Source organism: Cydia amplana, chromosome 10 (assembly GCF_948474715.1).
Source record: "Cydia amplana chromosome 10, ilCydAmpl1.1, whole genome shotgun sequence".
Classification (NCBI taxonomy): Eukaryota; Metazoa; Arthropoda; class Insecta; order Lepidoptera; family Tortricidae; genus Cydia; species Cydia amplana.
Genome location: NC_086078.1, coordinates 12,606,095 through 12,633,304, shown reverse-complemented (window position 1 = coordinate 12,633,304; position 27,210 = coordinate 12,606,095). Strand labels below are relative to the sequence as shown.

Genomic DNA, 27,210 nt, shown 5'->3' with positions numbered 1-27,210 from the left:
AGACCTCTGTATGTGCACTTGTGCAGTGGATCGTCATCATCATCTTCCTCGCGTTGTCCTGGCATTTTGCCAAATGTACATTACGTTGTTTCATTTAAAATACTACGCGCCACTTGCACGATCCCACTGACCCGGGGTTAAGCGGGTAAACCGTTAACACAGTGTCGAATTGTACTGGTAACCATGGTAACTCTAGTTTTAACCGGTTAACCCCGGGTTAGTGGGATGATGCAAGTGGGATGATGCAAATATATTTACCATTCGTGTGTTTAAAACAGTACCTAAGCCCTACTTCACGGACGATCATGCATTGAGATCACCCTGACCCACACTGAATATTATTTTTTATCTCCCATGTTTCAACAGATTTATATAATAAACTATATATTTTTGTAAACTAGATAAGTATAGCTCTACGACTATAATTTTTGTTTTGAGATTACTGTTATACTTAAAAAAAATGGTATTTATAAAAAAAAAACAAATTATACTTTTTTTAGTCTTTCCTACTTTATTCATTTTTTTTGTTAGAAAGTGCATTGTTTTTGTTCTAAAAATAGGTTCCTCATCCTCAATTTATTTGAAAATGATATATCACATGCCCTAATATTTATAGCTTTAGAGAAATGTGGCTTCAATTGAAGCGCGGCAGCGTCGAAATTCTCCCCCTCCCCCCCACACAATAGGCGTTGGCTCTCGATGTCTCCCGCTCTCTATCAACTCAAGACCAGCTAAGAATCAACTGTGCCAAGTTTCAGCGCATAGTCACAAAGTGCAAGGTTTCCATACAACATAGTGCAGTATCAAAGCAGGTAAAGGGAGTTTTATGGCCACCTCTTGTCTCCATCAACAGATCATCTCGATAGATCGATGGTACCATAATAACTAGGTATTGCATGGTCACCCATCTTACATATTGTATCTATTGTATAAAAAAATTTCAGCTTCATAGAAAACCGGGAAGTAGGTCAAATTTACGAGTAACTTGCAAGTTTTGATTACAGACCCACAGACAGGCAACGACGGGACATGTGAAACAAAATAAAAGCGTGTATAATAATTAATTATCGCAGTGGTAGTCGGTAGCCGAGGTGTTTAAGCATGTGATTGCGGAGAGGTTGCAATTTATTTACTAAAATTTCCATCATTATCATCTACAAATACCGTTTCTACACGATTCAACACAAGAATTTTAACGTGTAAGTACCTAAGTAAGACATCCGGCGATCTAAGGATAACAAAATAGCTTGAATCATCCGTTCTAACCAGATTTAGACACACGGTAGCCTTAAAGATAAAGCTACGTTTTCTGAATAAAATCAAGTGTGACTCACAAAACAAAAGACGGTGGCCAACAAATTTGTGGCTTATTTGAGATTCAAAAGGAGGATCGTGGACGTAGAAGGCTAATCTTGTTACCCGGACTAATTACAGCTACTAAAAAGTATGTTTTATAGCGCAGTCAATCGGTTCAATCGCTTGAGTCAGCTGTAATCGATACAGTGTAATTGCGGAGCATGTATCGAGAGACAATGACGTCGCAGCCGAGCGCGGGCCATTTATTCTCATTGTATAATATGGAGTCGAATGGAAAGGTAGACCAGTGTGACGGGGTGTGTAGAATAATAAAGAAATCAAATATAGTTTGTTTTCAGGCAACTGAGGTCCATAGATACATACATACCTTAAACTTTAACATATATACAATAATAGAAGGTAGGTAACGAAGTGGTTCATATAGCTGATATCTGAAGATCGCGATCAGGTCCTCCCTAATGCTGGGCTGGTTCTTATTAGATTCTCTTGCGATGAATAGTTATCTAGTTATAGTACGGGGAGAGTAGTGATTACATTTAATACTCGGCGCTCCTCGGAGTAATAAATATATACACCCGAAAAATTAAGCAATACAGCACTGCTAAATAGATAGCTAGTACTACAACGATGATGTCTAGAGAAAGAAGCTGACAGGATAACTAATTAAAAGCCATTAATTTTAATCGATTCGGCTTGAGTGAACTAAATATCTGTTTTCGGAAAACTCGAAGTCGCAATTGTACATGGAAAGAGTCGCATGTGGCTCGAGTCTCGAGCCATGGTTTATAACTCCTTTTAGTTCGCCAAATGCCACAATTCTATCAACACAGAGTGTCGATAGAATTGTTTCTTTCACAGAACTTAAGTTTCTTTAGTAAGGTGAACAAAAGTGATGCAGCCGTACAGTCGGCATTAAAAGTAGCGGATCAGACTACGCCTCAAAATTATTTACCATTCGCTAATAACTTAACGAAAATAGATATGTCTCTATATGCAGACCAATTAGATCGTGACAGATATGTTTGAAAGTGAACTGTAGATAATATATCTCTATTTGGAAAAGTACTCTAGGGTAGGCAGATACTTCCCCTACTATTGATGCTGACACAAACCAACACGATAACAAACCAAAAGTTGCTACCATGACCGATCGACTCACCTGCACTCTGTAACGAAACACGGCCAGATCGTATCGTACGCAGTTACACGCGTTTAAGTAATTGCGGGAACTACTATTGTTAACCGGTCGACGCAAATTGGGCATTAGCGATAATTTATTGGGTTTGGAATAAACTCGCATTGTAGTTGGCATTATTTAAATATGTAACTAGTGTGTGGGCTCGCAGGGCGATGGTCCCTAATGATAGCAATTGTTCTCCATCATTGGAAGCGCGCAGGTGCGCCTTGGACGTAAGGGAAACATGGAAAATGTACATCTTCAGAAACTTCTCTACGTACACTTTTGCATAATATATCATACAACAAGCCGAAAAGTGCATAAAAGTAAGTGTAAGTGTAAAAAAGCGTTGGTGGCCTAGCGGTAAGAGCGTGCGACTTTAAATTTTCAATCCGGAGGTCGCGCGGGTTCAAACCCCGGCTCGTACCAATGAGTTTTTCGGAACTTATGTAGTTATACTTATATATTATACAGCAATTCAAAATATATATTCATCGTTCGTTTAGTACATACATAATAAAAAAATATTTGAATATACATATTAGACATTAATTTACCTGGACTACGAGAAAGCATTCGACCGCGTCCCGATAAACAGACTCCTTGTCAAGTTAGAGCATTTTGGGATTAGCGGAAATTTGCTCAATTGGATAAAAGACTTCTTGACAGGGAGGAAGTACACGAATCGTGTACGAGTTGGAGAGCATTTTTCGGATCCGTATGACGTCTACAGTGGAGTTCCACAGGGTCCTGTGCTCGGACCAATGCTGTTTGGAATTTTCTTAACGGACCTTAGGCAAGTTGTACACTCGGGCATGTGTTTATTCGCTGATGATACAAAGATTATGGGAAACCCGCTTATCAGTCAGAACATCATACAGGTGGACTTATACCGCATTTTACAATGGACTAAAGATTTGCTTATAACTCTCAACGCAGACTTCATATTGACAAAAATAACCCTAAGCACCAATATAATATTGCCTCCAAAAGTTTACAGAGTGTTGCTTCCCAGCGTGATCTTGGTGTCGTCATAACTAATAATCTTAAATGGGAGGAACATATTTTAGGGTTTACCAAAAATATAGGGTTTTATACATGATCAGGAAAGCTTTCCGTTACATAGACAAGAATATCTTTATTAAGCTATATAAGAAATATATAAGACCCTTACTGGAATATGCCTTCCAAATTTGGAATCCGTATTTTAAAAAGGATATAAATCTTATTGAAAAAGTCCAAAGACGAGCCACAAAATTGGTACCATCTCTTCGTAACCAACCATATGAAGATAGATTAAAGGAATTGGGCCTGACAACCTTGGAGCAGCGAAGGCAGCGAGGCGAGTTGATAGAAACGTATAAGATACTTACAGGACACTACAACGTACCCGGGTTAAGCGATATTTTTACTCGCAACATAAATGACAGACTGAGATGACACTTTTTGAAACTGACACGGACGCAGAGTAGTAGCAACCCCAGACGACACTTCCTGTCGAACCGCGTAGTGAAAGTGTGGAACAGTTTACCCGAGTCAGTGATCAGTATAAACTCTTTTAAAAACAAACTAGATGAACACTTTCGTAGACTACAAAACACAAGTGGACATTTGATGTGCACGTATCAGCTTTAAGCTGCCTGTGCATTCACATATAATAATATAATAATTAATAATAATAAAATAGGACCAATCTATCTAAGTACATATGTAATTAGAAGTTTCCCTTTAAGTAGGTACCTATCGTAAGTCTTTTAATCTTTTGAAAAGTTAAGAACAGCATTTACCTACTTTACGCGCTATGCGTAACAGTGGCAATTTCCGTAAAATTAATTTATTATCAAAGCGTGAAACCATAATTACTTAAGGGAAAAGTTAAGAGTTCAATTGTTAGAATTTCTAAAGGAGTTAGTTGAATTTCATTGCGTAAAATAAGTTTTTTTTGTTCAATAGGGTGACGTGACGTGAACCGGGGAAAAGAAATATTTGACTGTGTTTTAAGGTGATACATTTTCTTCAGCGTTTTTGCGTTATTTAGTAGGTAAGGTAATATACACAATACTTACTAAGAGTTAACTCGTACAAAAAAAAAGTCATACATACTACACACATATACTTAGTGTAGTCTTTATGTTGGAACAGAAACCTTGGTTTTTGCCAACCTTGTCACCAATTTATGAAGCGACAACATGCATTTTGATAATCAGTAGACCAATGCTGATTCTAACAATACCACTTGTTGGTACGAGTATAAACCTTTTTAGTCCTACGAAAGTTGCTATTCTTCAACTTCGCCACTCGACTAGTACACATAGACATTAAGACTGCGTCGCCCGTCCAGTGGCGCCTTGATTAGGGGAATTTTATAATAAACCAATTAATTTATGTATACATTAATCAGCATATTAATATTGTTGTCCTACTTGTTCCTCAACTTTTGATCTTTGTCACATGTTTAGTTTCATAGTACGAAGTACCATTTCGTAAGTTTCGGCCCGGCCGAAAGGTTCGGCCGTTTTTTGGCCGAAACCGAAACTACAGCCGAAACATGATTTTTTGGCCGAAACTGGCCGAAACCGAAACCGAACCTTCGGTCGGACACTAGTTTTTGGGCGCTTAGTATACCTACTCTAAGCACCGCGCAGTTATTGACACAGGCATTCGTTGTGCTGACAGTTGAGGTCATAAAAAAGCTCGAAGCAACTCAAGTTATTTCGGAAGTGTTTTGCAATTCACGAGATCGTACGTATGATTTCATACATTCGGTAGCGCGGGAACTTGCTGGTTGCTATCTGGCGAAGGCTAGATTGTCAATTTATGTGCGGTGACGCGAGGCGGCATGCCCCGCCACAAAGGCACGTGCGTGGCCCCGGTGGTAACCGCGGGCCACTCAAAGAGAGCGCCTATCAAGCATCTAGTAACGTCCAGAAGTAGCAAACCTACTTAAAAGAGCATATGTGTATATAGAAAGCTAAATACACTTCCGTCTTTCACGAGAGTCACTTAAAGGTGTAATGGCCGTGGGCACCTCTGACAAGCCGCCTTTTCTATGGTTCCGCGGCGTGGGATGCCCACCTTTGTGACAGTATCAGCGGTTAACCAGAAGCTTTTTGACAAATCGACATCAGAGGCGCCACGTCTTGGTTAAGATGAACAGATATCTACGGCATTTGTTTTAGATCTTGGCGATGTGTGTTGGCGTTGACTGTACCACAAACATGCCTTTTATAATGTTGCATGCCGATGTCAGATATTATCACTAATTTGTCTAATCATGCCAAGCAAAGGTACAAGCGATGTTATTGTAAGATAAGACAACCTGGTTTGGCAAAGATACGTACGTATTTTATAATTAACAGTCAGTTAAAATGGCAAAAACAGAGCCCTTACAATTTCATCATGTGCGTCTGTCTGTCTGTATGTTATAACCATACATGGGAAGTATACCCGAAGTGCAAAACTTTTTAGTGTCATGACTGTTTGGCCAGGCAGCAACGGGTCCTACAGAATGTTGCGTCAGTCATAACAAAAACTTAAAACTAAAAACGGATATGTTTGAAGTCGGTGCCAAGCCTAATACCGTTCAAAAATATCCCTAAAATAATCAACGGACAGGTTTCTTCCTTTCTTATCGAATCGCACTAGGGTTCGAAGTCGAATTCAGTTCGGCTTGACTTAGCTCACCTAGGCTTGAAATATTTTTTTCACATCAGCAGCTCGAACAACGGTACTTTGCTACTTAAAAACAGTGAGCAAAATCGCATTTTGCTCAATGAGTGAGACAAAATGAGCAAAATTCGATTTTGCTCACTCAGTGAGCAAAATACGATTTTGCTCACTGTTTTTAAGTAGCAAAGTACCCTTGTTCGAGCTGCTGAGGTGAAAACTTAATTGTTGGTATATCTTAAGAAAACATGAGTGAATAGAGGTAAGTGATGAAGAAGGAATACATTTTTCGGGTTCTCTAATATGTTCTCACTGCTGAGGTGAAAAGTTTTGTGAACTACACGAGATCAAAGTTATTTACATCTCGTGCGCTTTTGAGTCCCTTACTACGCTCAAGATTCTAAATTAGATTCACTCGCTACGCTCGTGAATCTAGTATAGAATCTTTCGCTTGCACGGGACTCAAAATAAGCACTCGAAGAAATATCAAACTTTGATCTCTTGTTGTACAAATAACTATTTTCTTGTTATTGTATAATTCGATTTTCCTTTGTTTTTCTTCATGTTTGAGAAAAAGATCTATACATAATGCTTCAGCCTGAATAGGGCTTGCCGTTGCCAGCCTCATATCCCTATCCGGCCCGGTCTATACGAGTACCATTGGGTACCTATGCAGGTATGTAGGTATTAGCCGGTAAGGGCACAGAATGAATAATAGTACTAAGTACAGAAGACTCACTCTAACAAAACGCGTCTGTTACGATCAGCACAGATATGGTGGCTGCTAGGTGGCGACAGCGCCACACGCGGCTTATGGCTTTCCCCAAAATTGGGGCGGAACGGATGTACTTTTAGGTAGCAAAGCGAAGAAATCGCGGAGTGAGCTACGCACGCCTGGTGGGCTTCTTTCCCGGCCTCTGCAATAATGTACTATTATTTATTCTTAATGATAAATTGTAAGTCTATAATTATGTCTACTTATTGTAATAGCTAAGAAAGTTCAAAGGTCATATGTTTAGTTTTACCTGAAGGGGTACGGAAGGTGCCCCTACCTATTAATTATTCTGTTTCTAATGGAACCACACGAGTATCGAAAGAGAAATATCAAATAGACATTTATTTATGTACTTCAAGAGTATTTATAACGAAGCCTCTTTTGTTCTTAATCCTGTCTCTTGTAAGTATATACACTTGTTTAACCAAATCTTGTCTTATCAGTAAAAAAGGCGCGATATTCAAATTTTCTATAGGACGATATCCCTTCGCGCCTACATTTTTCAAATTTGCCGCTTTTTTCTACTGACAAGATTTGGTTGACAATCTATATTTATATACAATGTGTAATATGTGTAATCAATTAATATACAAATACCTTAACATACTTGTAGTCAACTAAAGTATTGGTAAAATAGGTATTGCATTGGATGTAATATTTAATGACTTTATATTCGTGATAGTATTTCTATAACATTTGAAAACCTAATGATTGATACTGGAATTTAACAGTATTTGCCATTGTGGCTTTTTTGCTAGTGACAATTTTGGTTCAGAAATGTCAAATATCAAATCGTATCAGTTTCAGAACAAGAAATAAAACCAGAATCGGGCTCGAGACCAGCTATCATGGTCGCATTTTATCACCTGTCATGCTATGCGTCACTTTCGCACTTACATATTTGTTAGAAGTAGAACGTAACAGCCATGGTGACAAATGATAAAGAGCCGGCCATCTAAGCCCAACAGGGCTATAACCGCGAAAATCGCAAAGTTCGCAAATTGCGGGCATTTTTCTCTGTCACTAATTACCTACACGTTCATTGGAGTAAAAGAGAAAGATCCCCGCAAGTTGCGAAATTCGGGTTTCGCGGTAGCCCCTCTGATTTATTCCTACGTCGAGTGGCATAGCGTCGAAAGTTTAGCATACCTACATAAGTTTTTAGAAAGAAGTATTTAACGCCTATTTCGCTCAACGTAGCTCACGTAACCATTTAACCAATCGGCGACAAGAAAAAAATACTGACTCCGCCTATTTCTATGGTGAAAAGTACCGCCATATTTTTTTGCATGTCTATGTATATTGTCGTTATATTTTATGATATAGTATTGAATACTGCTATACGTTTATAATTTGCACCCTCCTCTTCTATTCAGATTTTACTTACCACTGTCAGCCGATTTACTTAACGAAAGATGGGATAGGTATCTAAAGGTTGCTAAAATGCATTTAGACCATTTTTCTCATAAATGTTTACCTAGATTATTAATTATGGGCTATGGGTGCTTTAAAAGTTGCACATTATCAATTTGATATTGAAATAACGGTAACATTAGGGGTAAGTATATTAAATCGGAATTGTGGATATTAATATAAACACGCTGAGATTAGACAAAAACACGCAGAGAATATCAGTTTGCTTGCGAATTGGAGCCAAAATATGCTCCGCCCATACCTGTGCTTGCGGCAAGGACGTGGACCAGCTAGGTCAGTGGTTCCTAATCTTTTCAGTCCGGTCACCCCTATGACTAACTAGGGAACCTGATTTTACCCCTCTTCCCAATGGTAATAAAAAATAAAACGTGTACGTTTGTTGTATCGTTATATTAGGCTAGCTTATTACCCCCGTAAAATACCAGTTTTACCCCCACGGGGGTAATTACCCCCAGGTTAGGAACCACTGAGCTAGGTCGACATGGCCTCTCTTGCATCAAAAGCGCCGGCCGTTTATATCGCCACGGCACGATTAATGATTTGGTTCGGCGGTCGCTTGCTACCGTTTCTGTGCCAGCTACTTAAAACCCTCAGGCATGGCGAGAGACGATGGCAAGCGACCGGACGGAGCCACACTGGTACCGTGGAGACTGGGTAGGCCTTTGGTGTGGGACGCTACATGAGTAGACACCTTTGCGCAGTCCCACATCCAGGCTACCCGGGCACAGGCTGGCGCTGCTGCCGACCAGGCCCAACTACTCAAGCGCCGCAAATACTCATCTTTACTGCAAGGTTATGAGTTTACGGCGCTTGCAGTAGAAACAATGGGTCCTTGGTCGGCGGACATGAAAACTTTCATGGGGGACCTGTCGACACGGCTGGTCGACGCCTCGGGAGACCATAGGGCTGGCGCTTACCTCTCCCAGCACATATCGCTGGCAATACAGAGAGGTAACGCAGCCAGCATTATGGGCTCAATGCCGCAGGCGGAGGTTTTAGAAGGGGTGTTCTTTTATAACTTCTTTTTATTTTCATCTATTTTATTAGTATATTTTAATTTTTATATAATATTATAAGTATTAGTTTAATTATTAAGTAGGTTTATTTTAATTTTAGTTTAGGGTTTAAATCTTTAATTCATAGTTAGTTTTAATGTTTTTTTTTATTATTACCAATTATTGTCAGACAAATAAATTTTATTAATTAAAGATTTAAGATAAATTGTTCACAAAGGCTTTCTTGATTGTTCAAAAACGGATGGCAAAGTTGCATTTTATTCACATGTGAGGCAAATTTGGAGCTGTTTTCTTATGTTTGCTGGTAGAATTTACTTTTAAATGTTGATTTTAAATGATAAATATATTATAACATTCATTTGGTTTTGGTTTGATTTTGTTTGATATCTTACAGCTAATATTATCTTCGGGTTGGTGTGGTGGAAAATTTTGTGTTTCACTCGAGGGAAAATTCGGTTTGATCCTCGTGCTTTGAAACCCTCGCAACGTTCTAGATTCTATTTTTCCAACCACTCGCTACGCTCGTGCTTCAATTTTGGAATCTTTCGCTTGCTCGGGTATCAATACTAGCACTGAGCTGTTAAACAACAACTTTGCCCCCTTGTAAAACAAATTACTAGTTATTGTATTTAGGTAGTTGGACGTATGAATGTAATATTAATATGTACAAGTACTTAAATACATTTCCCTGGTACATTCAGTGCCTACAACATAAGTTTGACTGTATGAATGTCCTTGGTATTAAATCTGTATTTTGTTTGTACAGCGACGTTTTATTTTGTGTGATATACTCGTACAGAATAAATAAATATACTCGAGCACGATTCGATTCATTTAGGTAAGTAAATATCTACCTAAAGTCTCCTATATTCATGGATTTCTTGGTTCTAATTCTTAATATAGTTTCTGATACTGATGGCTACAGTTATTTATAGGTAAATATCGTAAAAGAAGAAATCTTTTATTTGATAAGAAGATAGGATAAGATAAGAAATATTATTAGCACGGAAAAGTTATACATATTAATATTTTAAGGAACATAGATTATTGCGCTAAAACATCCTCACTTAGCTCGATATCCCGAAGTGAGTCCTAGGACACACTACATGACGCTGATTTTCAGTGTTTGAGGAAATTATAATATAAGAAAAAAAAACGTATACCTAGTCTCTTTACACTGAGAAATTTTGCTAAATACTGGGAAAAAACATTCTCTACTAGATTTCAATATGTAACTGAGAATCGATGCTGATTTGTCTGTGAGGGTGTAACGTTATACGTCCAAACGGGTGAACTAAATCAAAAACAGACTTGATATCATTAAAGAATTGTAAACGATTTCGTGTTAAGTAGGTACGTAGGTATATTTGGTTCTCAAAATGGCTGTCATGAGGTTTTCATTTTTTGAACCTGGTTGACCTGGTTTATTACGGGGTAACATTTTAAAAATATTTACTATCCATATTAATTTCGTTATAGACGTTTGAGGAAATCTAAGGATGGTGATGATGATGACGCATTAACCTAAGAGTGGAAATGACTGTTGTCGTATCTGTAAGTTATTTAATCTGTGTTTTAGCCCCAGTTTGCTTTGAATACAGTCCAAAGATGTGAGTACCTTGACACAAACAAGGCAAGAAAATATATATTTACATATATTAATAATTGGCTGTATTCAAAATCACCGACCCTAAACGGGGAATTGGGCGATTGCCATACAAGTACCATAAGACCTTGGATGTTGTTCTCATGGCTTACAGAGCTTTTATTGTCAGCTGTATAGTCATCGCATAGAGTCTGTGTATGTCGTAGACTGTCTATTTGATGAGCTCTAGAAATGTAGTAGTACGAAGTCGGTACCTACGACTCTAATTTCCCACGGTTGTTTAGGTTAAATTAACAAACTAGATTCGTAACCTAGCCTATTTTATGCATTTTGTTTCTTAAGAATCTTACGAGTATATTTGTGGCTTCCCACCACATAAGGGTCCTCATGCTTTATGTGCAATAAAGACCATTTTATCTGAAATTCCAACAGAAATTTTAATAGAATGGTCCTTACTGCATATGACGCACAATGTTTATTTATTGTTTATTTATTTGACCCTTCTCAGATGGAAAGCCACATTTTCTGATTTGTATGACAAGGCAAAACAGCCCTAGTAGCACGGTCGCATTTTTATCGTTTATCACCATGCCTGTCACGTTCTAACAAGTATGTAAGTGCGAAAGTGACGGGCATAGTGATAGTCGATAAAAATGGAACCGTGCTGAGCCCGCAGGATAACACAAATCAAAATATTTAATAAAATAGTTCGATTTGTTACCTACTTCATTGCAGACTGCTTATTTCCCATTGCTGCGGGCTCAGCACGGTTCCATTTTTATTGACTATCACTATGTCCGTCACTTTCGCACTTACATACTTGTTAGAACGTGACAGGCATGGTGATAAACGATAAAAATGCGACCGTGCTACTAGGGCTGGACACAAATTCCCCTCGTTATACAAGAGGGTTTCGGTATCCAAGCTAATCCGTAATATGGTTGGAGATTTCACACACCTATTAATTTCTTCTTTTTTAGGGGTTTGTCTATCTGTCTGTCCGTCTGGCTGTCCGTCTGTCTGTCCGTCTATCTGTCCGTCTATCTGTCTGTCACCAGGCTGTATCTCATGAATCGTGATGGCTAGACAGTTGAAATTTTCATAGATGATGTATTTCTGTTATAACAACAAATACTAAAAAGCAACCTTCGGTAGGCTAGTCCGACTCGCACTTTTCCGGTTTATTTGTTGTCAGGTGTGGAGGCGGGTGTTAGATTTGGTTGCCAGCAGTTTGTTTTCAGTTACTACAAACTGTAGTAGTAGTAGTAGTAGTAGTAGTAAACTCTTTATTGTCCAAAAAGACATTAAAAATAACATATAATAAATAAGAAGTACAAAGGCGAACTTATCCCTTAGAGGGATCTTTCCAGTTAACCTCTTTAAAAAGTACCTAATGTTGCCTTCTTTTATGCATCGTCAACCGAGACAAGGCCTTATTCTAGTTTATCTGAGTTAAATGGCACCGCCGTTAGCGATGGGAACGTAGTAGAGCCTTGGTGCGACAGTTTGGCTCCTTCCGAAACAATGGCAGGCTCAACGCTCCACCGAGCCCGGGTAGAACACATCACATTTGTTACAGCCTGACAATTAAATTACTGCCGTATTCGAGCTTCAAGATATTCACAAGAGACGACACGTACTAGATCCATTCTAGATACGTTATAGTTTAGATTTCAACTAGTTCTCTTTTGCAGCACAATTCGGGCCACCAATGTCACTTTTACAATAGATATTGTTAGATATCTATTAGAGGTGAATTAGATCTCTAAGTAATATCTTGTGGAAATTGTTCAAGAGTATCTCCAGAATCGCGGAAATGTCAAATTTGACAGGTTAGATCTTAAACATATCGTTATCGTATCTTGGCGATGTCTAAAAGATATCTAATAGATGTCTATTACAAAATCCGAATCGGGCCCTTAAACCTTACTTGCATCACAATGTCTCATGAACAACGTTTATTTATTTACTATCTATTTATAAATCGGATTTATTATTTAAATTTAAACACCGTTGTTTAGAAGTCTTTATATAATTTGTAGTCATAGGGCCTGAATTCATGTCTGAACCTATAGTAGATTCTTAACCAAGGGGTGAAAGGCACTCATTTCTGCCGAGGTAGTTTGGTGCTCGAACGCAGTGAGAGCGCCAATCGAGGCTGAAATGATGCCTTTCACCCGAGTTAAACACTCTACTTTTCATTTCGAATACGAGAAAAGTAAAATGCATGTGATTTTAAAAAACATGACTGAGTATAAATTTTTATACTGTTTCTCGAGGGTACTTCCAATTAACAATTTAAGTATAAGAATCGTTATTTATGGAATGGGGAGTTAAAAACCAGAATGGAAATTGTATAACAAATCCAATTAAAACATTTAAAACCAATATTCAATTGGTTATCTTACAAAAGTGAAAAAAAAATCGTACTTTGAAAGTTAAATGATAAATGCTCTAGTGCAGAAACGTACCTATCACTTTCTGCACACCTTTTAGAACAACAATGACCCTGTTTCAGAGCATGAGAAATGAAAATTCAATTCCTGTACAAGAAATAATACCTACTTAGTTACTTAGCGCCACTTGCACCATTTCACTAACCCGGGGTTAACCGGTTAAATCAGAAGTTACCATGGTTACTAGTATATTTTGACATTAAGTTAACGGTTTAACCGCTTAACCCTGGGTTAGTGGGATGGTGCAAGTGGGCCTTAATGATATTGACTAGCACCCAGACATGACACGTTAGAGAGATATTTAGTACGTTCGCCATCGCGTTCCTAATCGAACTCAGATTTAGTGATCTGAGGGTCTACCGCGAACCACGTTCGACGTGTTACCTCCCTGTCACACTTACGTATGAATTTACAAGTGTGACAGAGAGGCAACACGTCGAACGTGGTTCGCGGTAGGCGCTCTGAAGTCATCAGCCGCCGCGGGGTGAAGTAATTCTGCTTTGGACGCGACGAAGCCTGTTAATCTGTATGAAACAGGTATTAATCAACCACCAAAAGTTCGCTCCAAACCACGAAAGTACGCACCACAGTTCGCTCGTACGCGCGACCGAGACGCACTTAACTGACAACATTTTGATGTCACAATGTAAGTTTGAATTGGCCTCTTATTCTGTGTGCCGTTGGTAATAAGGGGAGAGCTTTAGAGCTGTATGTAAACAAAGCGATAATAATGTGTCTAAGTTGATAAGGCTGCGCTGACGCCGATTAGCGCCGTCCGGTTCAGATAACATTATGCGGAACGCTGATCCGAATTATTTCATTACACGAATGCAATTTGTATGCATATTTTGTTTTCTCAGATCGATATTATAACATTCGAAAAGAAGGACACCTATCGATCCTTTTCTTAAATTATTTCTTCCTTGATGACCTTTTTTTCTCTATTTTTTTTATTATAAAAGTAGGACCCAAAAAACCCAAATAGCTGACGTGGCTGAAACAGCCGCCAAGCTGAAGTGGGACTGGGCGGGACACGTTTGCCGTATGCCAGATGACTTGTGGGCTAAATCAACCACAATTGGGCCACATAAAATCGATTTCGAGGTCACGGCAAACCTCGACAGCGTTGGCGAAATGACCTCGACGTCTTTGACAGTAACTGGTGGGAGACGGGTCAAGGGATACGTGGAAAGGGAGGACGCCTTTGCCCAGCAGTGGGACACCCTAGGCTCATATAAATAAAAATAGGAACTATTATGATACAAATCTTCAAATGTGGTCCTATCCGCCAAAAAGCTCGCAACTTAATATAGAAAGGGCCACTTGTACCATCCAGGGTTAGCCACTAACTCGGAGTTAACCGTTAACACAGGGTTATAAAATTGTACTGGTAACTCCGGGCTTAACTGGTTAACCCCGAGTTAGTGGCTAACCCTGGATGGTAGCCCTTGGATATTAAATGTAACGGATTTTTATAATCTGACCTATTATTTTCGGGATCACTCCTTAACACATTCACTACCAAGAACCCACTGCGTTGGTTAATTTTGTATTGGTGGGACTCTTGACACTGAAAGTGTTAAGGTCTAATTATCAGTGCGCCGCACTCTCTAACATAACACGACTCTAACCTAACGTTTATGATTAAATTTAGGGCCCGATTCGGATTTTGAAATAGATATCTATAAATAAGATATCTTTAAGACATCACCAAGATACGATAACGATATGTTTAAGATCTAACCTGTCAAATTTGACATTTGCGCGATTCTGGAGATACTCTTGAACGATTTCCACAAGACACGGCTTAGAGATCCAATCCACATCTAATAGATATCTAACTCTATCTATCGTAAAAGTGACATTGGTTGCCCGAATGGCGCTGCAAAAGAGAACTAGTTGAAATTTAAACTATAACGTATCTAGAATGGATCTACATAGTACGTGTCGTCTCTTGTGAATATCTTGAAGTTCGAATACGGCAGTTAATCTCTTCCTAATATCCTATACGTTGTTAGCATATTCGAGCAACAACGCCTTCTGTATAACTGTATGTTCTCCATTACAAGCTTTACAAGGTGACTCATTACCTCATTACTTAACTATTGATACTTACAATTAGTCCATATTATGGTCTCAACTACTCTGCTCGTATGGTTCAAAAATGATCTATCTTATATCTTTAAACGAGCAATTCTTGTATATTTATTTATTTATATGTATATATATTTCGGGGATCTCGGGAACAGCGATTCCTACTAACTATTTCGATGAAATTTGCTATTAGAAATTTGCTAATTGAAATTTGCTTGAGGTTTTATCTCTGGGAAAACGCGCATTTTTTAGTTTTTATAATATGTTTTCCGAGCAAAGCTCCCAGATATTATATTCTTAACTCCTAATACTTATGTACTAATATTAACTGCACCTTAATCAATTAATTTCATTTATAGATAATAAAAAAAAAAAACATACAACCGAATTGATAACCTCCTCCTTTTAGATTTGGAAGTCGGTTAAAAATATGTTTATGCAATTTTGCAGCTCACTGTAAATAAATCTGTAACCTTTGTTTTTATTATTTTATTAGGTTTGGTTTTAGTTATTTTATTTTATAAGGTACTTAAGTATTAAGTTTGTATTTTTTACGTTAAATAAACATTTTTATTAAGTTTGTTTTCTTATTTAAATATTAGTTGAACGAGGCGCAAAAGTTAAAGAAAGTGTGTAATTGTTTAAAAAAAAGTATTTTACTTTTGGTCCGTAGTTTTTCTTCTTTGTACTATTGTATTTAATATTAAGTAACAAAAAAAGTCTGAAATCAAAACAGTTTTGTTATTAGTCGGGTAAAGTTTTCTAAGGTTGGTTTAAGGTGCAGTGAGTTCAGGAGTTCTCTCTGAGCTCAGCTCGCAGAGCACTGAGGGTCTACCGCGAACCACGTTCGATGTCCCTGTCACACTGACGTACGAATTTACAAGTGCGAAAGAGAGGTAACACGTCGAACGTGGTTCGCGGTAGGCCCTCTGCGCGGGCCGTGCATGCACGGGATCGCGGATATCATTGTCATTGAATTTTGTTTAGTTATTTAAAAAAAGTAACCAATAAGTTCGAATTAAAATAACATTACGCATTTTTAGGTTATTAAGCTTTTGTGCAAAAATACTTATAAATTTTTAATGGTGCGTTTTAGACCTGATCGTTTTAGACGAGGTCGTGATTTTTTTGTATCGAACGAAAGTTGTTTAATCAGATTTCGGATCGATGGAGTTACTAGAAAACTTTGTAAAAAGTGTTAATAACTTGAATCGCTACACACGAAATTTTAGTCAGTTTTGGATCTTGTAGATTATTATTTAAATTCTGAAAGAGGGCAGTTCTCAGAAGTTCACCTACTTATACTACATATAAAGTTCTAATACTATAGTCGCTGTAAGTTATTATGCAGTCAATTTTGACAGGTATGAATTGACCCATATATTTACGAAGCTAAGACCTACCGTTTAACTGATGTGGCGCCACTTGCACCATGCTACTAACCCGGGGTTAACCGGTTAAACCTGGAGTTACCATGGTTACCAGTACAATTTAACACTGGGTTAATGGTTTAACCGCGTAACTCCTGGTTCGTGGGATGGTGCAAGTGGCGCTTGGTATCATATATATAAGGGTCAATTCATAACTGTCAAAATTGGCTTCTGTGCCACTTGCACCATCCCACTTAATCGGGGTTAACCGGTTAAACCATTAACTCAATGTCAAATTGTACCTCGGTAACTCCAGGTTTAACTGGTTAACCGCGGGTTAGTGGGATGGTGCAAGTGGCGCTGCTGCGCTAGACTAGTATAAAGTGTCCTTCAATAGAACTTGCTAACTATGTAAACAAACCGCCATACTAAAATTGACACTGAATGTCAAATTACTAGCAACTTTTGTTTACATAGTTAGCAAGTTCTATTGAATGACACTTTACATGTTAATTAGGTATTATTTTTAACTTGGTAATTTCAATAATCTGTCATTATATTCATCGTTCCGAAAAAAGTCGATTTGCTTTACGGTAAAAGTAAATAAACGCAAAATGTATGCAAAACTCCCATTGTTAAAGTGTGTCCAAGTCGACGATAATATTAGTACAGTGATAAATGCTTCCTATCGCCAAACGAGTTCCGTTTGCACACATGTAGTTCAAGAGATATAAGTCTAACCTAACCTTATTATAACCGGTTTTACATGGACGGTGTCATGGCGGCGATATTTGAATAAGTGAAGTTTTAGCTTACCATGCTGCCCCGGAGTGAAGTATATCGCGAAGAGATCATCGACGGAGGAAGAAGAGGTGACGGTCGCGGGGTGCGGGGGCTGCGCGTAGGGCTGCGGCTGCGCCAGCGGCGGCGCGGGCCCGCCGTAGTGCAGCCCGCTCGGGCCCGCCTCCACCAGCAGCTGCATCTGCGAGATGTCCACGAACTCGTCGCCGTCGCCGCGCCCCAGCTCCTCGTCCTCGGGCCGACGCATCGCGATCACCGAGAGCATCGCACGCGCGCATCCCCGCTTGCCTCACTACACAACATGCACTCGCGCGCACTCACTCACCACCGGCACCTGCCGACATCAACTCACACGACACTTCACTAATATATTATCTCTACCTACGTCTTAATGAAATTTACGCGATCACAGAACATTTAGGAAACTACGAATATGCGGCACGATAATCACTTAGTCAGAATCTACGGGTAAATGAACACAGATTTCGCAGTGAGAGAGAGAGTCGTCGTCAACGCCACATCCTCGACTGAGGCGTGATCGCGGCGAGGGCGTGCTGCCGCCCCCGGAGCGCCGGCCGGTCGTCGGCCGCGAGCCCTGTTCAATGGACAGCCACCCGGTCGAGGTCGGCGTTCATTCACGACGGCTGCGTTAATGGCGAGCGGGCCAGGCGCCCTCGCTCAGCCGTCGTCGCCCACGTGCGCAGAAATGGCGCGGCGTCGCGACGATGAAGGGAGGCGCGCGAAAAGCGCGCGGCGTACAAGTGTAGTGATGGTTGGGCACCGGCAGCGCGCAACGGCGCGTGGGTGCCGGCACGTGGGCGCGGAGGCTCGCCGCGTCGGCTGATCGTGCGCGTGTGACGTAGCGCCATGCTCTCCGTAGCTGACGCGACTACTTCATACTACATCGAGGCAACTTCACTACTGAAAAAGTTTGCTAGTACAGATTAAATGAACTTTTTTCCGTTTGAATGAATCATAGTCCGCATTCGCGCGCTAGGCGGCCGGCGCGCGGTTGTTTTTGGTCACGCCGTAATTAGACGAGCCCGTGACGTCGAGCTCTCTGGTCTAAATATTTTCAGCATTACGTAGAGCGAACGGATAAATCATCTAAACATACTCACCTGGTCATAGCTACGTAACGATTCTCTATTACTCTATAAGATATATTTAGCACAAAGGAAAATAACATATTTTAATCATATATTCAATTGTTTGACATGTTTTTCTTTGTACATGACGATCCTTATTGGGAGACACAATTAATCTTATTATTTTTTATTTTAAATTTATAATGTAATTTTTGACGATCATGATGAGAAGATAAACATAAGTAATTTTGACGAATATAGCAAATTTATAGTGTAATTTTCATCTTGAAATAAAGAAATCTAATCTAAATCTAATCTAATCATCCTAATTAGACGTCCCATTGATATAATAGTATCTACTTAGCAACAATGCTCTAAGCATTACAATGTGATACAACTTTTAAGCAATTCTTTTAATTCTCCACTAGACTAAACATAGGATACTACTTACTTCTCAGTAAGTAAACAATTAGTTCATTTTGAGAAGTAAAGATGAATTAGGTAAATTATTCAAATAATGAATGGCTGAATATCAAAGGTACAATGGTCAAATACGTATTCACAGTTTTGCACCTTTTTCCATTGTAATAGGGCGGAAACGTAGGTACATTATGTTTGCGGTTGCCGTAGGTACATATCATAGAATACCGTACTATTTTATTACACAATTGACCCCATACAATTTAGTAGTATGTAGGTAGACGTGCGGGTTCCGCGGGGAAGAAACATTCCCGGCGGCGAGGTGACTGATAAGCGATATTTCCGAACAAGGAAAGGTCGCGGCGTTGCCATGGTGACCACCTGTTGATCCGCTCCAAATGTCAGAGTGCACGGGCCCTTGTAGTAGGCGGCGCTTATTGTCCCTAAATTGTATCTCCGCGTACTGATCATGGATTTAAATTATTTATTCCTACCTCAGTATAGGTATATTTGTCTTCATCAATGAAAATGTCACGCAAGCACAGAGTATTCAGACGTATGTAGGAGTAGGGCACCGCCTTCAGTTTACGTAAGAAATTGATAATATATACATAATCAGATGTTAAGTACTTGCCATTTGATATTTGCGAGTTATTTTTTGATTCTAATACCTTGAGCTTGAAAATATATACCTTGAGCTGTACCTACATATGCATATGTAGGTATTCTATGGAACTATTGCTCAATGGTAAGAAACTACGACAACGAGGTTAATAATGTATATATTTTGTATGTTTTTCTACATGATTGATGGGCAGGTACAAATCTAAAAAAATATTTACCTTTGGGGTGGATTCGTACACCTACTACAGGGGCACATTCGTATTGCAAACTGTACGATTGTAACCCAATTACCAAATTGATCCAAATTACGATATTTGATAATTATTTTGATTTCTGAATGTTCCCATATACCTATGTAAACGTACCCCTTCGTACATTCGAGAGCTACTACTAAAATTCAAGTTATTGACTTCTAACGTTTTGGCAAGCAAATAGAATGTATACAGTGTGGAAAGGTAAGTCGGGCCCTGGAGGGAAACTACCTTAAATCCTTAAGCTGGCTCATTTTACTTAATGGAGACATTCCTTTATTTTTTAAAATAAATAAAACTTCATTCAAAGTATTTTTCTTTTTTTCTTCAATTTGGCTTGTCTAAAAAAATCTTGAGTACTAAATATTACATTTTATGGATTTTTTGTACGACATACGAGTTTAAGACCTAATGTTTCTTGGAGAAATGTTATCATTAACATTAACTGTATCGACTAGTATAATAAAATGTTTTTTTTTTGGAATTTTTAGTCGGTTCGAGTCCCGGGCGAGGCAAGCGAGTTTTAGAAAATCTTTGAATGCAGTTTTGTTTATTTATAAAAATAAAGGAATGTCTACTTTAAGTAAAATGAGCCAGCTTAAGGATTTAAGGTAGTTTCCCTCCAGGGCCCGACTTATCTTTCCACACAGTATATACTCGTACATGTAAAATGTTAACATTGCAACCGCAAGATCTATCTTTATACAAAAATTTTAAAATCAAAATAAAAAGTGTATGAAAGGTGCCCATCCATGGAAATTTAAACAAAGGTTATTGAACTCATCTACAGTGGCGACCAGAATAGAAAAAGTAATTTGCCTACGCTTTTTTTACGAAAGAAAAATATTGAATAGGAGTAGCATAATGAAATAAAAATTAACTGTAAAGTAAAAGTATCAAAATACCATAACGCGGATCTCAATCGATAGGAACACACATAATGTAGGTACATTACATACCCGCATACGTCGAATGGCTCCCTCGTATTCTGATATGTATTACTTAATGGAAAATAATTGACGCGCGACCTTCATCTCAAACTTAACATTATTATATTATAGTATTTTATGCAACCGTTGTTTAAGAGAGGTCAAAAAAGGCGAGTGGCATGAGTGGCAAATTGGCAGTTAAACAACGTTGCATACAATACTTTTTCTACGACCAAGCACTTACTTTGAAATAAAATTGTAAATTTAAGAAATATTTTTTATTCAAGAAGTAGCAAAAATGGAGAGTACGGGCGGGAAAAAAATGGATGAATGAATGAAATTTAAAAAAAATGTCTATGGTTCGCTTATTTGTCAGAGATGACATTTAAAATAAGGTTGGCAACACGGTATTTCATTCAATATTTTTTAAATGGTCATTACACGAAGTATCGTAAAATCGTCAAAAAGATACTGCGTGTATGCACAAATTCTTTTTTGGGGAATAGACTAAAGACTTGTCTTGACAACTATAAGGTAGGGTTTTAAAGGTGTGTGACCCTTTAAATAACAAATAAAAGTACGGGGGTAGAAAACCATATTAAATTTTATATTTATGTAAGTACACAAGTCCGTAATTTTAAAATCAAGGATTTCCGAGACCCTAAATTACATGTTTCAGCGCTTGTGGTTCATTTATACACAGGCCAATTCGAACGTACACTGACATCAGAGCAAAATGATATAATTGAAATATTTCAATTATGTTATTTAGTACGGTAATGTACGGACAAATACGAGCGAAATGCACGATATAGATAACTGGATGACATCAGTTAGATGTCATTTGGATATCAGACTACGTTCGAATTGGCCTGACAGTTTGCAAAGTAGTTTTAAAGTCACTGAAATTTTAATAAAAACGTTTGCTGACTAAAATTTTAAAATATACTTACCTTGTAATAAACAAACCCCGTTACAAGAATAAAACATCTCACGTGAAAAAATTTACAGAATTCCTTTTTAGTCTATCAATAAGATTTCTAGGAAGGGTCTTATTTATTTCGATAATATAATTTATTTTGTCCTACTCATAGACTAGGAATCCTCTAGACGGAGTTTAGAGCAATTATTTCATGAAACCGATGCTGCCCAAAATACTGGGGTGCGAGGGACGAGGGAGCCGAGTCCCGTGCCGTGATTGGTCCGTTCAAAGACAGGGACGTCACACAAAGACACTTTGACTCAAAAATGGAGTAAAGCTACCGTATATTTGTGGCAGAGGGGGTAGCGCTACTATGCTCAGTCTAGACTTCTAGAGGATGTCTTATCTGTGGTCCTACAACATGTCCGCAGCATTTTTATTATTAGAAATGCGTGGCGATATTAATTAGGCAAAAGCCTGGGCGGACATCAATAACGTTAAGATGGATTGCAAAAGCGAATAAATGCGAAGTGGAAATAGTGAAAATGTGTCGACTGATAGGCCTACGCGCATCCGGCGCCCACGGTGCCGAATTGCGACAGTTATGGTACTATGGGAGTACGTGCATTCTTTGTGCGTGCCGTTCGGATATCCTGCGTGGGTTTTGCCTTTTAACACTATTACATAATAAAGAACCAGTGGCAGTTAGTTTAAGACTGAAAACATTGTTAAAACATCCCGCTTGTAAATGCGCCGTGTTAAATCACAATGAGGCATATAGGTAAATTTCGCTTAAATTTCACTTTTGTGTTGCAGTTTTGTTCTTTGATACAATTTTGATCCCATTTGATCCTCATAAAAATAAGATAGATTGATATCATATATGTATATCATATAAACGTCGAAAAGGGAATCTTTGGCACATTATAAACAAGGTAACGATTATGAAATATTAAGTTATCTGAACCGGTGATGTGAAAATTGTATTTTTTTTATAGAATCTGAATATGAAATATAGCAAAAATTATTGGATTATGTTAGTGTTGCGTAATATGCGTGTTTATAGCAGACCCTCCATTCCTATCACTCGCCGAGAGCAGGTCAGTGTTGGATACAAGCGAACCATTTACGTTTGATCTCTGATAACGTACATTTCTTACATACGTCCAGGCCACGGTTTTAATGGTTTTCAGTTGTATGAGCACCGATAATCGTCAGAGAATCAGGGCCAGTAGATGCGCTTGGGCGTCAGAGATGTGACGCATATGCCGTAAGCCGCAGTTCGGTGACGTCTTCCGTTAAATAATCCCCCCACACTTAGATAAGGGCTAATAAATAACCGTACCAAAATAAACATGACATTCGTGTCCATAATGTCAATCGATTTGTGTTTGTGACGGCCTATGACGACTGTTTAATTTGTGGTTGAATTATGTCTGCTTCGCAATTGTTTTATAATAATTATAAATATTATATCGACTGCGATCTATTGACGGTTAGGTATGGCGAACATTGAACATAGTTCTCCGTGTGTGATATAATGATATCAGGATAACTTTCTCTGACTAAATGCATATTTCAAATAGCTGATAGGTAAAGGTACTTGACAGTTCGGCAGGTGCCATCGTCATTTTGCAATTGAGACCATATTAAACGCTATTGTCATGAGCTATCATAATTATCAATAGAAGTCTTAGACCTCTTGCACCATACCACTAACCCGGGGTTACCCGGTTAAACCGTTAAACCAGTGTCAAATTGTACTGTACCATGGTAATTCCAGATTTAACCGGTTAACCCCGGGTTATTGGAATGGTGCAAGTGGCCCTTACGTACATACGTACTCCTATGTTTTCGTTTCAATTATGTATGCAGCAATAACTCATCTTATCAAAAAGATTGACAGCGTTAGCGGCCGCGGCAACGCCACATCACCTGTTGCAGTTGTTATTTGAGTTCAGATTCAAAGTAGTTAGTTATAAACACTGTTATTCACTTTAAAAAAAGTGAAGTCATAAAAGGTTGCCACTTGCCTATTGGACCCAATATTTTATGCAGTTAACACTATTTACTAATGTTTAAACGTTATAACATGGTATTGATATGGTCCATTTATAAAATTAAATTATTGGCATTAGCATATCGTTAAGGTTGGTGGTGGAAAAACGTTCGGCGCCCGAGGTTCCGTCAGCGGCCAATGCGGGGGCGAATAGGAAGATCGACTTATAAGGCATGGACGCGCGTTAGCGTCACCGCCACAACTATCGACAACCTGCCACTTCATTCATAGCACATTTATCTCAACTCCGACTCCAACCTGGTATATGTCGGCCTAAAGGCACGTTACAACTATTTGTAATCGCAGGTCAGAGTTATACAGGTCCGATTAAAGCGATGCACTTCGAGTGTCGTACAAATGACGGGTGTTGTCTTATATTTGGAGAAAAAAATCAAACTCGATTACCTGTACTTTTAAGGACATATTATCGATATCTGAACGAAACCCACGCGACCTAATAAGGCCAAGAGGCGGAACAAACGTGCAATTAATAAGCTTTTATAATAATTTATTCAGTTAACGTTTTACATCACAGATTAATTAGACGGGGCCAACTCTGAGGCTGAGTGCGGTAGATGGTTGGCATAGCGGGGTTATGCGGTCGGTTAATATTGTGCGAGAGGGGGTAATTAACCACGTCGCGGTTATGATTATTCAAGCGGGTACCCGCAAATCCGACTATCAATATTCGTGACGGTTACACGGCACACGTCCCGAGCCTGCATTCATTTGGAATTTAATCCGAATAATAATAGTACGGTCTAGACTATGCGTCAAAAATATCTACCGTTCTCTAATACTTTTACAAAAGTCACGTTATAAAACAAAGTCCTCCGCCGCGTCTGTGTGCATGTATGTTCGCGATAAACTCAAAAACTACTGAAAGGATTTTCATGCGAGTTTCACCTATCAATAGAGTGATTCTTGAGGCTTAGGTGTATAATTTGTTAAGGTTTTGTGTAGCCGTGGGTCGCTAGTATACATATGTACAACAATTTGACTATGACAGATAGATACTTTATGAACGCGAACTGTAGAAATAGGTATATATGTATCTAGATTTGTAAAATAGGTAATTTCAGGATGGTAGCTACTTTTGAAACGTTGCATAATTCGCTACTTTTGACTTTTGATGCACGCTTGTTGCAAAAACACGTAAAGGCCTACATTTACCACACGATACCTACTGTAAAATTTCTGTAGAATGCGAATGGGAATTTAGACGATTTTATTTATTACGAAATACAATTTATTTTATTAATTAATAAATTTGGAATTGTCATTTATAAAGTTAATCAAACGCTTATGAGCCAACAGGAGCTAAGATTTAAATATTTTAGGTAAATATACCCGTCTCGCTAACGGAAGCGGCTCCTAAAACTAGTGCGATAAGGACAAGGCGAAAAATCCTGCGTAAAAATATCAAAAATCGAGGTTTCGTACTCGACTGTTTCCTCCTCCAAAACTTAACCAATCGTAAACAAATTTGGAAATCTAAATGATTATGACATTATCTGTGTCGGACCGTTTTGATTTTTTGACTAATTGATGTCAGTTTTGAATGGCCTAATTGACTATGCCGCAATGAGAGATTGCGGCATAGTCAATTAGGCCATTTTGGACATTTTTGAAGGGCTCTAGCGCCTTAAAAAACAAAAATATCAAAAAAAGCAAAACGGTCCGACACAGATATTGACAATATTAATCTGTGTTGAAAAAATCATTGCTCTAGCTTCAAAACCCACGGAGGAAACAGTCGAGTACGTTTGTATGGAGAAATGACCACTCCTGTTGGCTCTTATTATATGTCTATGGCGTTATTTAGGTATATACTCGTATATATCATAGACCGATAGTTTGTTAACAACTGCCTCGTATATTATTCGAAGTTTAATCAATATGTAATGAATGAATGAATGAATGATCGTTTATTTGCATTAAACAACCGTGTATATACATAGGTGTTCAATATTTCATTACAGAACGGTTCTTGTTTTGCCATGACAGGCGTACAAATATTACTACTTACTAACTAGCTAACTTAACTATGTACAAATAAAGCTAAACTTACACACTACGATTATTCATGCAGTTCTGTACCTACATAATACATTTTTAAATACATGTGATAACATTAAATTAGTAATTAAAATTAAATTACAATTTAATATGTACATAGTAATTACTTAGTCGCGCAGTAGGAGACTTTTTCTTTATTTCGTATAATCCCGTGAATCCACAAATGCGAAAGAATTCTTACGTTTAAACTGTCAATTTTTTACCCAGACTCATTTTAAAACTAAAACAAAACATTATTTATAAATATTAGTAATAAACCACTACTTATAAAGAAACCTACATAAAGGCTGCCCAAACGTTCACAGTCACACTCGTACGATATTCGATTACTATATGAAATTTAAATCAACTACGATGATGTTTCTTAAAGTTAGACGGTAGCGGTTATTTAATCCCTAAGCATAATAATTATGCTTTAATTTGGTTAAAACATATTTATTCTTATTAAATAAATACAGAAAGATACTTAATTTCATAATTTTTTTTTTGAGTATCAGTTTTTCAAATATTAACAAGGTTAAAATTTCTACGAATTATCACAATACATTTTACATATTATATTAAAACAGTAGGTTTATCAAAATTCCATGGGAATTAGACAAAAATACTCGTTTGGTGAAATTGACCCTTCCATCTCTTATTGTCCCACGCGTTTATTGAAATCTCAATTGTTGAGATTTCGCAAAGATTTTCAATAGAGGAAAGTTCAAAGATATCCACAACACAATACATGTTTTTCGTCTGTGTGCATTCATTATGCGTTCAGTCTGCTTTGAGTTATACCTATTCTGTTTTGTACCGATTTGTTTGGTATGGGATATCTTTTGACGAATTTAATCTTTATGTAGGTACTAGGTTTATGGGCGTGTCTAGGCAAACTGATATTGTTGATGTTTGTTGTGATTGGCTGGGCAGCGCCTCCGGGAGTAGACATAACTCGTCACGTTTTTCAAAAGTAGGCGTCGCTTCACTTTTATAACTTGGGAAGCTTTACACGTAGGCATTATAAAATATTTTCCAGCGACAAAATTTATAGAAAAAAGTGGTTTTATTGTGGCCTGATTCTAACAGGCCAATTTGAACGTACACTGATATTAGAATAACATCTAACTAATGTGATGTCATT

The 27,210-nt window shown here is 38.2% G+C and overlaps 1 protein-coding gene across 1 annotated transcript in view; it reads right to left on the bottom strand.

Annotated features, from left to right (window-relative positions):
• LOC134651390 (early growth response protein 3-like) overlaps positions 1-18,456 on the bottom strand; it is a 55,851-nt gene extending 37,395 nt beyond the window's left edge. Inside the window, exon 1 of the mRNA XM_063506486.1 lies at positions 17,728-18,456. Within this exon, the coding sequence (XP_063362556.1) occupies positions 17,728-17,977 (250 nt within the window). The 5' untranslated portion in view covers positions 17,978-18,456. The remainder of the gene's footprint in view (positions 1-17,727) is intronic.
• Positions 18,457-27,210: the final 8,754 nt, after the last annotated feature.